The following is a 13,644-nucleotide window of genomic DNA, read 5'->3' as shown; positions in this document are numbered from 1 at the left end:
AATTTGGTAAAAGTTGAAAATATAGCACAATGAAGGAAGTACTTTTTTTGCCTTCAGTACTGGCAGTGGTTCCGATGGATTTGCAGCAGTAACTTTGACTTTTATTTGTCTGTCTGTTAGTTTAAATTAGCATGTAAGAAAGGCAAGAAGAGATATAATGAACAAATAAATAGACGAGTATATTCTCAATAATCCAGGCAAACCAAGGGCTTATGCCTGAAACATTGATTCTTCTGCTCCTCGGATGCTGCCTGACCTGCTTTGCTTTTCCAGCAACACACACTCAATTCTGATCTCCAGCATCTGCAGTCCTCACTTTCTCCATGGTAGAGTGGTATTAATATCTAAACTACAGTCCACGGAGCTTTACAGACAGAGATTATCCAAAATTAAATGAATTGGTGTGCAATTTAGGGACAACATCCATTCTATGATTCTACTTCATTATTAAATAGACACATAGGGGGTGGCACAGTGGTTAGCACTGCTGCCTCACAGCACCTGGGGCCCAGGTTCAATTCCAGCCTTCGGTGACTATCTGTGTGGAGTTTGTCTGCGTGGGTTTCATCCAGATGCTCTGATTTCCTCCCACAGTCCAAAGATGTGCAGATCAGGTGAATTGGCCATGCTAAATTGCCCATAGTGTTAGGTGCATTTGTCAGAGGGAAATGGGTCTGAGTGGATTACTCTTTGGAGGGTCGGTATGGCTGGTTGGGCCAAAGGGCCTGATTCCACACTGTAGGGAATCTAATCTAATAAGTAACATATTATATTCCTACTCTTGTTCATATCTTTTCATTAACTTGATTTGTGTTCTCCTATTGCATGTTAATATCCAGCCTGAACTGCAAATCAGACCTATATTGGATTTTAGCAGTTTGTCAGTTGCTATATGCACCCAGTGTAAGAAGTAGACCCATAGGAAGATAGTGGCAGGAAACAACAGTATAATTGAAGAGTAGGTGAATGGCAGTCTGCCTTCGATTTCTGTACATTTCAAAGGTATTGAGCTGGAATGGTGGTTGTTTGCTGCTGTCCTGCCCTAACTCAAGAATCATTCTCTAATAGCAAGATCCTTGAGGACTGGCCCTCTATTGAAGAGTGGGCACTGTAGTTGGAAGTTTAAGGAAGCACTTGGTTGTTGGCTCTACTGGCACCAAGAGTGGGAGCATCCTACTGAGTCCCCCTACTAATTGAACCAGCAGTTGATAGGAGAGAAGCAGTGAGAACAGGCTTTAACTTTAAACATTTAAAATTCCTTAAATTTGGGAAGCCAGCTGAAAGTTAGGCTCAAGAAAACAAAGTAGTGGTGAATCTGGACATCACGTCTTCAGTGATGGGAAACCTGCAACCAAAATACATCAAATACATTGGGCTTCTCAATTGTATTGCAGATTTGATAAATTTGAAGGGCTTTTTCCCATTAAATGCTAACACGGAATATTCAGTATAAATGTTCTCATACAAATTAATTGTACAATTATGAATACAGATAGTGTACAGGAATTGAGAACAAATTCACTTTGGATCATATACTACATTTCAACGATTTGTCAGTAGAGGGTGCTTTCTCCTCTTGTTGAGAGTTTAAATGAGCTTTGAAATGCTGTGTCACTTGAACAAGAATGTCCCTTCACGGTATAATCTGTACATGGAGTAATATACAACTAATTTTCTTAAATTATAAAATTAGCATACAGCAGTAACAGTTAATGCATGCAAATGTTTGCAAAAGATGTATAGACACTTGATAGGAGGGGAAGGGTCATTAAGAAACATACCTTATGTTTTTCAAGAAATTCCGGAGATAGTGTCCATGGTGCATCCCTGATAACCTCATCAACATAGCGACAATGTCTCAGGGCATCATACCGCTCAATCTCATTCATGACAGTGAATCCTTTGTATTGATGTGTTAGATCATCACTACACACTGAGATCAAACACACAAGCACTCCTTATAAGAAATCCATTACACAAGCATTTCCTATAGACATCAGTACTGGTCCTGTCAGCAAATCTTTTTGAATGGCTATCACCATTTCACTTTAATGTCTGTACATTCAACTTTGACAAGTATGATCTTATACAAATATATGAATTTGTAGAATATTTTACAGTATAACACAGAGCATTCCACTTTATTGATAAGAACAATGTGCTACTGCATAATTTATAATTACTTTATATCCATTATTTTCCATTTCCTTCTCAAATTTAGTTTTATAGGGAAATAGCAAGCAAAAGTGTCAAGCAAAACTCTGTCATTTGCATATCGGAAGGGAATGCTGAAAGACAAGTCACTTGCAATGTCTAGCTGTTGTTTAAAAAGCAGCAGTATAGAGTAGGTGAAAGTAGTGTATAAATGGAACACAATGTGGTCAGTGGCATCAAGGAAGAGTGTAACTAATACAGCAAATATTTACACACTATTCAGTTGAGCAACGCAGGTTTTAAAGATACTCTAAGTCATACCATTTGTCAGTACATATCTTAAATGTAAGCTAAATCACAAATAATCTACATCTCTTTCTTCATGACTATCCTTTGCTTTCATGTCGAATATGTTGGGTACAAGATTGATTGTGTGTGCTGTTATTTAACCATCACTTGCAATGAAAATTTATAACTTTCTCTTGTGATCAAACTATTAATATACCTGACAGTACTTTATCTTGTCATTAACACTAATGTATTCCTTAATACTTGCATCAAAGAAAAAAATTGCTTGTTGCAAGAACATTTTGATTACTGAGCAAAGGAGCTGTAGGAGGATATGAGCAGAACTGTCAACACTGAGGGAATAATAGAAGTGACATTTGAGAAAAGCAAGAATGATACAGATTGCAGATCCATTTAAGGGTTTGAAACAGTGCTTATATTTCAGAGTGATATCATCAAAAGTGGTTATATTTTTAAACCAAAAATTGAGTGACACTTGGCAAGCATGAGTGTGTGTGATGGAAAAATCTAGAAAACATAAAAATGTATAGGAGTCATTAGGTAAAGCAGCCACTTTTATTTAGCACTTTTGAACTGATGTACTATTCACCTTTGGAACATCATCAGGGCACAGTGACTGATGGTACACAAGAATGGAGACCAAGTCAACGTTAGCTCTCAATTGAATCAGGGCAACAGTTTTCATCCAGGATGACTATCTTCCATTGAAAGTATGGGGAACAATCTGCAAGAGCCAAATGCACTGCTCTTCTAACAGAAACACCCCAGCAATGGCAGAACCACTGGTCCAATGGGGTCAAAAATACATTGAAGAAATATTCATCACATGTTTTGATGGGAGTAGTCATCATAATTTCTCAATTAGTCTTTGAGTCATCCACAAAAGTTTGTTTCTTTTAAGTTGGCACATTTTGTTACAAATTCTTACCTCCAACAAGTAGGTAGGTATTTGGAAAAAGATTTTTGGCCTGCATGAGAGCCCGAGCATGACCCGAATGAAAGAGATCAAATATTCCATCTGCATAAACTCTCACTGGTCTGTCAACTATAAAAGGATAAACCAACACAGGATTACATATGAGCATGGGATCAGGAGCTATTAAAAGTATTGCACAATGAACATCAAACATAAAAACGGTATATACATCAGATAAAATCTTTAAGTTTTGTTATGATATTTTCTTTAATGTTATCATATAGGATATTCATTGCAATAATTAACTCCGTGACATTGCTGGAATTGTTGTCACTGAAATCTTCTGTGAGCTATCTCAGACTGTGAACATAATGGTAAGACAAAGAACAGTCCAGGCAAGAGACTCTTTCAAGGATACACAATACACTGGTACAAGGGTTAAAAGCCAGTTTTCAGCCCTTGTCTGGGTGTACTGTTAGTAAAGGTATGTGCTGTGAGTCCCAGCTGAGGAAATTCTTAGTCATTCCTGTGCTTCAACTAAAAAGAAAGGAAGTCTCTCTGCTTTTACTAGAAACCAGAAAACAAGCAAAACCACAATTGCACAGAAAGAGTTCAAAACCTTTGCAGCTGACCTACAAGGCCAAATATCTTAAAATCATCTACCAACATCACTCAACATGAAGAAAACAATGTCCCATCATCTAGTCTTCACAGTACCAGAGACTGATCATTATACATTGTTAAATTATTTTGGACTCACCTCTCAAATCTAATATGTGTGTTTGTGTATTCTGTTATTATTTCTTCTTTCTTTATAACAAAAGAGTGAATTTATTTGTTAAGTGTGGTTAAATTGGCTGCTTTAAAAATATAAATTAACTTGATCTGATAGGAATGTATCACAAGGAAAGGATTCTTTTCTTAAACTAATCTTGAAGTGACCACTGAGGAGGCCAGTATATAAAGCAAGGAAGCCAGTTAGATGCCTCTCTCTGGGAACTTGACAAATTTAGATATTCCATTTGGAACCATAATGAATTGGAGAACCTTGCCCAAGGATAAAGATATTGTAACCTCCTGAGAGAAGCAGGAGAAATGGGCTCAAGGCTTTGTCAGGGTGGAGAGATTCGCAATGACACAAAAAGTCATCTTCAAGATACTATCACCAGATCACACAATGTGACCAGAGGTTATAAAAGTATTCATCTCCATTTTAAATGAGCCACATGAGATAAGACATGATGGAAACGTACTGCTCTTTGTAACCATATAACTAAGTAAGAGCCCTGACACTGAAGTTCCTATAAATGTAACGTGTGTACATCAGGAGGTGAAATAAATGTCTGTTGAATCTTTCAGTATCTCGTTATTCACATCTGGTTCTTGTGCTAGGGAAGTTAACAAACGTATTTCTGCATCAGGTATGAATATCCTGCTGGAGACATAGCCCACACATGGTGGCACATCACCGATTACATTCCAACCATTATGACAATTCAGAGACTTGGTTGCTAGGTGACAAATGGCTTCTCACTCGACATGTGGCTTATGATTTCCCCCCTATATCACTTGCATTCTGAAAGAGGAAATGCCTAGCATTCAGAAACAATTCTACAGCCCAAATTGCTTAGTGGGACGCCTACAGCCCTCCTGGACTGTGTGTTGCAAATTGCGTGGTGAGCTTCAGCCTATTACTCTACATGCATTTCAGGAGAGTGTAATCCCTGCCACCAAACTTTCAGATGAAGGAGGGACAAAAGCATTCAGGACCCCATCAGTCTATGTGAGAATGGCTAATCAGACCTCTCTTCCTCAAACATTGAAGATACATGATTTAGCACTACATTTTCTACATATTCCACTTCTTTGCTTGTTCTTCTTTGCCAAAGAAATAAATAACGGACATGACACAAAAAAAACTCCATAACAACTTTATCCAACAATACCTCCAAAAATGCAAACAATGTTGAACTATTGAGCTATGCATATCTAATGTGTATGTAAGCACAGAATCTAGACTGTGTGGAAATGTGATATTGTATTTGTGTAAATAGATAATGTGTTAATAAACTTCAAGACCTCTACCTCAGCAAGAACCTGACTGTTTATGGCAAATGTTATATGGACTAATATATTGAAAGCTATCAATTGATTAAGACATGTCATCAAGATGGTCTTGCAAAGCACCATACATAGATCTCAGGCCCTCAGTCTGTGCTTCCAAAGCAGGCATTGTACTGCTTAGGATGTTGCATCAGGTTGGGTTCACAGTTGCTGTTGGAGTTGGCCATCACTTCTACTTTGGATCGGATAGGATTCCAGCTCTACATGACACTCTATCCAAGGTTAGAGCCAGACTCTGCCATGCCAGTGACCGCAGGCTTTCTGACAGGCCTGCCAATGCACTGGGTATCTCCGTATGCATCCCCATCAACATTGACACAAGGTCAGTTAGACTCAAAACGTCAGCTCTTTTCTCTCCTTACAGATGCTGCCAGAATTGCTGAGATTTTCCAGCATTTTCTCTTTTTTAGTTTAACATTCTTTAGAATGCCATCTCATTGAAATCCTCATCTGAGTCCCCTGCAACAGAATTAATTTGTGGCTTTACAATCCAAAAAGTTGTCCCAGGAGATATCCTTTCTCTTGGTCTGGCTACAAATATCTCATGAATCATCATTTACAGACCTGGCCTCTGTGCACAATGGCACTTGCAAGTTTCAGGTCACATGATGGTGTGTGTGTGTGTGTGTGTGTGTGTATGTGTGTGTGTGCGCACGCATGTATATGTGTGTGTGTGTGTGTGTGTATGTGTGTCCCATTTGCAAATTTGGCCTCAGTCACTGCCAGTCCTATCATTTGCAGTGGTGTCTCCTCTAAAGGGCTCAGGAAAAGCAGGTATCACTGTCTGCCACCATTTCTTTGCCTCATGTTGTTATGTGACCTTGTGCTGCAAAAGAGTAGAAAGAGAGTCAGTGAGTGTGTTGCAAGTAAGTTAGTTAGCAAACGCCAACAAGTCATTCAATTGTAGATGACAGCCGGACAGGAATTAAACCTCAATAGTTGGGTGATAAATTTTTCATCGATGAATAGTTGGCAGTTTGTGAACGTTTTGAGAGGCAGGTGTGAGGCTTGCAGCTTTGTAAAGTGTATGAAGGTACAGTGAAGCATCTGACATTAGACATGAGACCTGATTGCTCAGGAATTACTGATAGGTGAGTAATGGGGTTGTTTGTTGTACTGAGCAGTGTGTAAGGTTCCTGATATAGTTGTTCAAAAAGGCATCCAAGAATGCAAAAACTGACCTTGACCACTTGGGTGAGACCACTGGATTTTTTTCCAAAACTGCAACCCCAAAACCTTGGAGCCAGACTCATTGCATTGCTCACCATTGATAATCACTCCTATTTATTTTGCAGTACAGTTTATGCCCTGAGGAAACTGCACTTTTTTGCCCACTTTCCAGCTCTTTCAGATCATTGATTTGCTCTCTCTGGTCTGCTACCCTATTGAAACTCTTAACTCCGCTCAAACATTAGTTGCTTCTCCCTTTGTTGCAGGCTGCTTTAAGAAGCACAGTCAAGCTGTAATTCATGCTCTCCATGCACATACCCAGGCCCCCTATTCAACATGCGTCCTAACATTTTGCACTGGACAGCACCCCATATCATTGTACTGAACATGCAGCACAAGATGCTATCTACATCATCGCAACCAAGCATAAGATGATCACACATTGTGATCCCAAACCTACAAACACTATTTACTGAGGTACAATTGCTGTTTCCAGCTATCTTCAAGAATCTCACCAAGTAAAGTTTGACAATCAATACCAACAAGTTATTCAATTGCATATTACACCATGGACAGATCTAAACCTATGCTCACTCAAAATCCACATATACAGTTTTTTACACCAGGGATCCCTAACCAATGATATCATTTACTTGGTTTTTCAAAAACTGATTTACCATGGCCCAGAAATTCTAACTCCAGTCACAAGCAGACTACTTACTCACCATAGAATCTCCACAATTATCATCCTGTAGAAAACTGGACCATAGACAAGACCTACAAGAGCAAGATGGTTGATGAAGAGGGAGAACTGAATGTCACCAGTATACATTTGGATGCTGACCCATGACTTTAAGTAATGTCAAAGGGCAGCATGAGGTGAGGGAGAAAAGTGATTCTTCACTTTGACATGGTTGACAACGTGGGACAGGGCAATATGCTGGTGATGCTATATGTCTGATCAGGTAGATAAGTGAAAACTGCAAGCAAATCTAATGAACTAGACTGTGGAGACAAGGTTTTTGAAGATCATGGTATGGTCAGAGATTGCCAAGAAGTCAAGAAGGAGGAGATCAGAAAATGGTCACAATCAAAGAAATGTAATTCATGTAAAATCAATGTACTGCAGATGCCTGAGATACAGAAAAATAAGTAACAAAAAGTGCTGGAGAGCTTTAACACATCTGGCAGTATCTGTAGAGAAAGAAATAAAGTTAACATTTTGAGATCAATCCGATTCTTCTTTGGAAGACCAAAGACTGATTGAAAATATCAGCTCAGTATCTGTCTTCACAGATCTTACCAGATCTGCTGAATTTCTCCAGGACTTTCTGTTTTTAATTCACAATGTCAGATTTGATTTGGATGAGATCGCTTTCTGTACTTTGGGAGTGAGCAAACCCAGATTGGAAGTTTAATCACAGGGACAGATTTTATCAAATGGGCAGCTGACCAGCAGACTCTCTGTTGCCAGAGTGTTAATGATATTGTGGTTTTCCATTGGAACATTCAGGCCCATGTGTCTTTGAGGAGAAAATTAATGTCCATAACCTTAGAGATAAAGGAGCACTTGAAGTTCACACACTGATTGGGAGTGTGAAGAAATGGTGTGAAAGATGATTTAAGGAGAATATTGAGAGAGAAATTAAAAAGTCTATGGTATCTTTATTCTTCAGAATGGATAAGTTGGCAATATAGTGGCCAATGCAATGAGATTGTTGTTTGTAAGGAGGCCACAATGTGTCCTTTGGAAAATGCCAGGAGAGAAATAAAAGGATGTTTGTTAACTTCACTGACAAATAGCTTTGGCTGCATCTGGTAAAGTCAATAAAATATTTTTCAGATCTTCATTCCCGGACCTAATTTGAATTGGCTCAATGCCTTGAAAATACTGCAAAGCATACATTTCTTATTATTATATGTTAGGAAATCAGAGACTAACTTGGTGTTCCAAAACGGGCCTGAGCAATAGTCAGTCTTTCGTGGGGGGCCTTGCACTGACAGCTTGTTTCATCTGCAAATGCAGCAGGTTCAGTGAATGTCTGAAGAGAAAAACAAGGGAAAGAAAATAAGAATTAAGGCATACTCTTCAGTGCTTTTGTATGGCTTACAGCATGATTTTTTTTTTCTGACAGCTAGAGGAAAGCTGTACAATATTTTACTGAGTGATTGTTCAATTGGTTTGAGGCTCTTCAGCACTTACATAACATCTTTGTATCAAATCACTTAATATCCACAAAAATCATCTCCTTTGTAAATCCAATATTATTGCAAGATAAACTTGAAACTCTACTTAACGCCGACTATTGTACAATAATACCAAGATGAAATACCTTTAATGATGACAAAGGATCACAAGTAAATTGAGACTTATTTTTATTAATATAGTGATGTGTATTTTAGCTGGTCTTATCGCAACAACCTTTCAAATGTAGCAATTTACACTGGGTTGCAATTAAATTCCTCATTGCCACAAGATAAATGTCAAGGTAAAGACATAAATAGGAATCAAGTAAGAATATAGGAACATTTGAGAAAGGTGTAGACTATTCAATTACTTGGGTCTGCTCCACCAAGATCATGGCATGACTAATTTTCCTGTCTTTTCCTCCAGAGACTTTGATACTGTAAGCTAACAATGCTGTAGCTATCACAATCTTAATGGCTTCAATTGTCACGGAATACCTTTAGAAGAGAAAGTTTCTATTTTTTATATATATTTTTCACACACAGTGCTCCCTAACTTCTAAGTCCTGAATAGGCACCTCTACTTTTAGAATTATGTCCTCTTCTTCCTGATTCCCTTACCAGAGGAACTAGTTTTGTTGGATCTACACTTTCAAACTTTTAAACCAGTTCAAACACATCAAATCAGCTCAACCCATAATTACCTAAAATTAATGGAACACAGCCAAATTAGTATAACCCAGCCCCTCATTTTATCTCTGCAAGCACTGGTTTCCAATGGGCCTATGTTGCGTCCTATTCAAGGCTGATCCTTCAGGATGAGCCACACCATTCAAAACTCCTCAGAACATCAGCGGTATCAGGTGATAGGGGCATCCAAGCTGCTAATACAACAATGAGTAAATCATCTTTCCCCATGTTTAAAAACAAATTCCCTAAATTATTTGATGATATGTTGCAGAAAATACACATTTCATAAAACCACACAGTTAAATAAAAATAAATATAGAATGCTCATATCTGTCTAACACATTCATGACTGTCAGTAAATAGACTGATTTGATGCTAGAAAAAACTACAATAAGAATTATATCACTTGACTTTGTGACTGAAATTTGGCCATGCTGCACCATAATCTGCTGAACTATAAGCTGCAACCTTCTTGTACGCTAAAATGACATAAAACAGCGGTTTATAAAAGGAATTCAAATTCACAAATGGATTACACTTTTGAAATATTATATTTACAATGTTATATTTCTCACAAATATGGTTTCTGATCATTAGCTGCTTTTTCTATACTGAAAAGGTTATACAAATGTAAGTTGTGACCACAGTATCATTGACTCTGTAACTGTAACTGCGATTCACATAACTCCATTTGAAACATTACCATTTTTTATTTTTATTACAAAACGAATGGTCTCCTGTGATTCGGAATTGCGAGTAGATTTTCCCCAGTAGATGATGAGATGACATTCAATCTACAATAGAATTCTAAACTCCACACGTACTTCAGTTTATGTTTAGTTTATACTGAGACCTTTCTGCTGTAATCTGAGAGCTGAGGTTGACGGCAACGGATTTAGTAAATGAAGAGCTCCACAAAGCTACAGCATACCTTTAATGATCAATCTAATTTAAACGGAATTAATTTTTAATACTTATTTGTTAATTAGGAAAACTGTCCCTTTTCATTTCCTCTGTAGTTCTTTATCATCCACTTCTTCAAATGGTTGTTTAATATCAAAGAATGCAAATGGTTTCACCCACAATTCAATGTGACAGAAATTTTCACACTTTAACAACTCTGGTTATGAAGTAAAATTTTAAATTGATAACCTTCCTCATGTCTGACTCCTAAACCCTCACAAATCGCTTGATAATTGTACGATTTTCAATTAAATTTCCTTTCAGTGTAATTGATCCAAGGAAATACTCAATAGCCTAAATATAATAATTACATTCTAATTTTTTTATTTGGATCTAACATTCTTTCAATATGAGTGATCACAAACAGAATTCAATTTTGTGTTAACCACTCCTTGAAAAACAATTTTGCTACTGTACTCTATGCCCTTTCTCAGAAAACTCCAAATGCTGTAGTTCTGTTTAATGGCTTCGATTGTAGCTGTACTTTTAGATAATGGCATTGTTCTTTTACTGAAATATATAAGAAATTTGCTCTTGATTTTTCCTTTTGTTCCCTGAATTCATGTGTCTTGGTGTTAAAAGGAAAATCTGCTCCAAAATAAAGTTGCTCATCTTTATTACAAAGCAAATAGAGCTTGTAAGTAGAAAATGCATTTCTAATCAAGACTTTTAATAAAATGCAGATTTGTAGAAATGATATAATAGTTTTGTTTCACAGGAACACTTGTATTGTTCTCATCAATGCTCGATCTGCTATATCTAATGTTCACTGTAAGTGTACTGTAATTTTCAAAAGCATCTCAGGAAGACATCTGTAAAGTGCAAACTTGCATGTAGCTGCAAACCAAGCTTGTTTACAATTGTCACTTTTTTCTGATATTGTCTTTAACGAACACAGGAATTCATACAGTCGACTCCTTTTTTTCAAAGCTTTTCTTCAGCTTGTAGTTCAAGTTAAGCAAATTTAATTAATGCATAACAACACACTCCACGATTTCTGCAGAGTGCCAAAGACAGCAAAGTATTTTCCAAAATGCTCATGGTTCAAAGTTAAGCACATACGTGATGCACATTGCTAAGTCCAATCATTGCAACAATTACTTTGAGACGGTGTTTTCCTTCTCACCCCGAGTCACAAGGTTCCAAGTTCAAGACATACTCCCAAACCCGAGTGCATTACTGCACTCTAAGTCTCAGATAAAATGTTAAATCAAGGTTTTATCTTCCTGGATTAGTGGTGCTGGAAGAGCACAGCAGTTCAGACAGCATCTAACGAGCAGCGAAATCAACGTTTCGGGCAAAAGCCCTTCATCAGGAATCCTGATGAAGGGCTTTTGCCCGAAACGTTGATTTCGCTGCTCGTTGGATGCTGCCTGAACTGCTGTGCTCTTCCAGCACCACTAATCCAGTATTTGGTTTTCAGCATCTGCAGTCATTGTTTTTACCTTGTTGGTTTTATCTTCCTGTCAATGTAAAATATCTATTATCACTATTGCAAAAAGTGGCAGAGGAGTTACTCTCGTTTTCATGCCAATATACATTCCTCAATCACCACAGTTGAGAAAACATTGCCGGGTCATCATCACATCATTGCTCCTGGAAGTTTGCTGTCGACATTTCAGTAGCATTTGTCCAACAGCATATACTTCCAAAATTTTTCAAAACTGCACTCTGCGACATTAGCCTCACCTTCCTTCCACCACTAGCATCTTCTTACACTACTCAGAAAAGCAAGGATCAGCAGACATTGGCTGGAGTTATTTACAGGTCAAATAGTAGTGGTATAAATCAGGAGATGAGAGAAGCTCGTAGCATGCATAACACACCAATCAGGGTGACTTCCGGGTAAACCAATTGAGAACTAAAATTGTGGAAGACATGTTTGTGAAGGATCTTAGTGATGGATCTAGAGCAGACTGTTGATTAGCCGACTTAGAGGGACATGTAATGAAAAAAGGCTATGCCTGGAATGCTGACTCTCCTGCTCCTCGGATGCTGCCAAACCTGCTGTGCTTCTCCAGCACTGCACTTTTTGACAATGAATGCAACTGTTCAGAGAAACAGAAATCATTGGCTGAGTAGCCTGCCATTCACAATTATCTACATGTCAGATTGACAAGCTACTCAGCAAAATAGCCTCCTCCCCTATCTTCATCTCCTCACCCACACCGAATTCTCCCAAGGGAGGCCTGTGTCCCATTGATTATCATTGTTTGTATAGGGATTGGAACCAAGACCAGGTAGATTTCATTAACTGTGAGATCCTTGCTTGGGGTTGTTAACCTGGGCCAAACAGGGAGTCCAGGCTGACAGATCTAAACAGGACATTCAGGGACTAGCTTTGAGCTGGCTGGTCAGAACCCATGTACTGTGCACATGTAAATAAAGGGTGACTTAATGATGGGACACCAGTCTCTGTGCAGTTATTTCAGTGGCAATGAGAGAAAATGATATGTAGCTGAAGAAAACTCTCTTGCAACAGTTGTCTTTGAGTTGGGGTAAGCATTTCTGATATCATGCCTTTATGTGGGAATCTTGACTTGTTCAATCCTGCTGTCAAAGACTGGGTCCAGTATGTGGAAAGAATGCATTATTTTTCTCCGGGCAAATGACATTGGGGCAGATGAAAAGCAATGAATAATTCTTCTGTCTGTTTAATGGACCTGCAGCATTTTCAGTTACTGTTGGCTGTTCGAGAACCAGGTGAATCTTTTATCAGGATTTTTGACAAGATTGAGATGACTGGCAGAGGTATGTGATTTTGGGTTAACACTGAATGAGATGCTGAGAGACCATTTGGTATGTAGGATTAATGATGTAACCATACAAAAATGCCTACTAGCTGACACCCAACTGAATTTCAAACAGACATTACAACAGGCATGGTCATTAGAAAATGCAGCAAATGGAGCATGGGAGCTTCAGGGAATCCCGATGGAAGTGGACACTCTCACCTGTTCAACTGAATTTGGCGAACATCACTTCAGCGTAGACAATTGCAGAACCTCATGCAGAGCATGTCCTGAGCAGAAGGAGCCTAGGCAAGCTCAGAGCACAACCTCAGAACAAAGCTGATCCTCTAATAAATGGCTCAAAATGTTCTTCAGGATCCACGCCGGCAAGCAATTGTG

The 13,644-nt window shown here is 38.4% G+C and overlaps 1 protein-coding gene across 1 annotated transcript in view; it reads right to left on the bottom strand.

Annotated features, from left to right (window-relative positions):
* The window catches only part of pcyt1ba (phosphate cytidylyltransferase 1B, choline a), a 75,197-nt gene that overhangs the window by 32,629 nt on the left and 28,924 nt on the right, over window positions 1-13,644 (bottom strand). The window contains exons 2-4 of the mRNA XM_072585035.1: window positions 8,616-8,715; window positions 3,392-3,508; window positions 1,782-1,933 (exon numbers count right to left, since the gene is read on the bottom strand). Of these exons, the coding sequence (XP_072441136.1) occupies window positions 1,782-1,933; window positions 3,392-3,508; window positions 8,616-8,715 (369 nt within the window). The remainder of the gene's footprint in view (window positions 1-1,781; window positions 1,934-3,391; window positions 3,509-8,615; window positions 8,716-13,644) is intronic.

Source organism: Chiloscyllium punctatum, chromosome 15 (genome assembly GCF_047496795.1).
Source record: "Chiloscyllium punctatum isolate Juve2018m chromosome 15, sChiPun1.3, whole genome shotgun sequence".
In the NCBI taxonomy this organism is placed as follows: domain Eukaryota; kingdom Metazoa; phylum Chordata; class Chondrichthyes; order Orectolobiformes; family Hemiscylliidae; genus Chiloscyllium; species Chiloscyllium punctatum.
The sequence above is the reverse complement of the archived record's forward strand: the minus strand, read 5'-3'. Positions and strand labels throughout refer to the sequence as shown.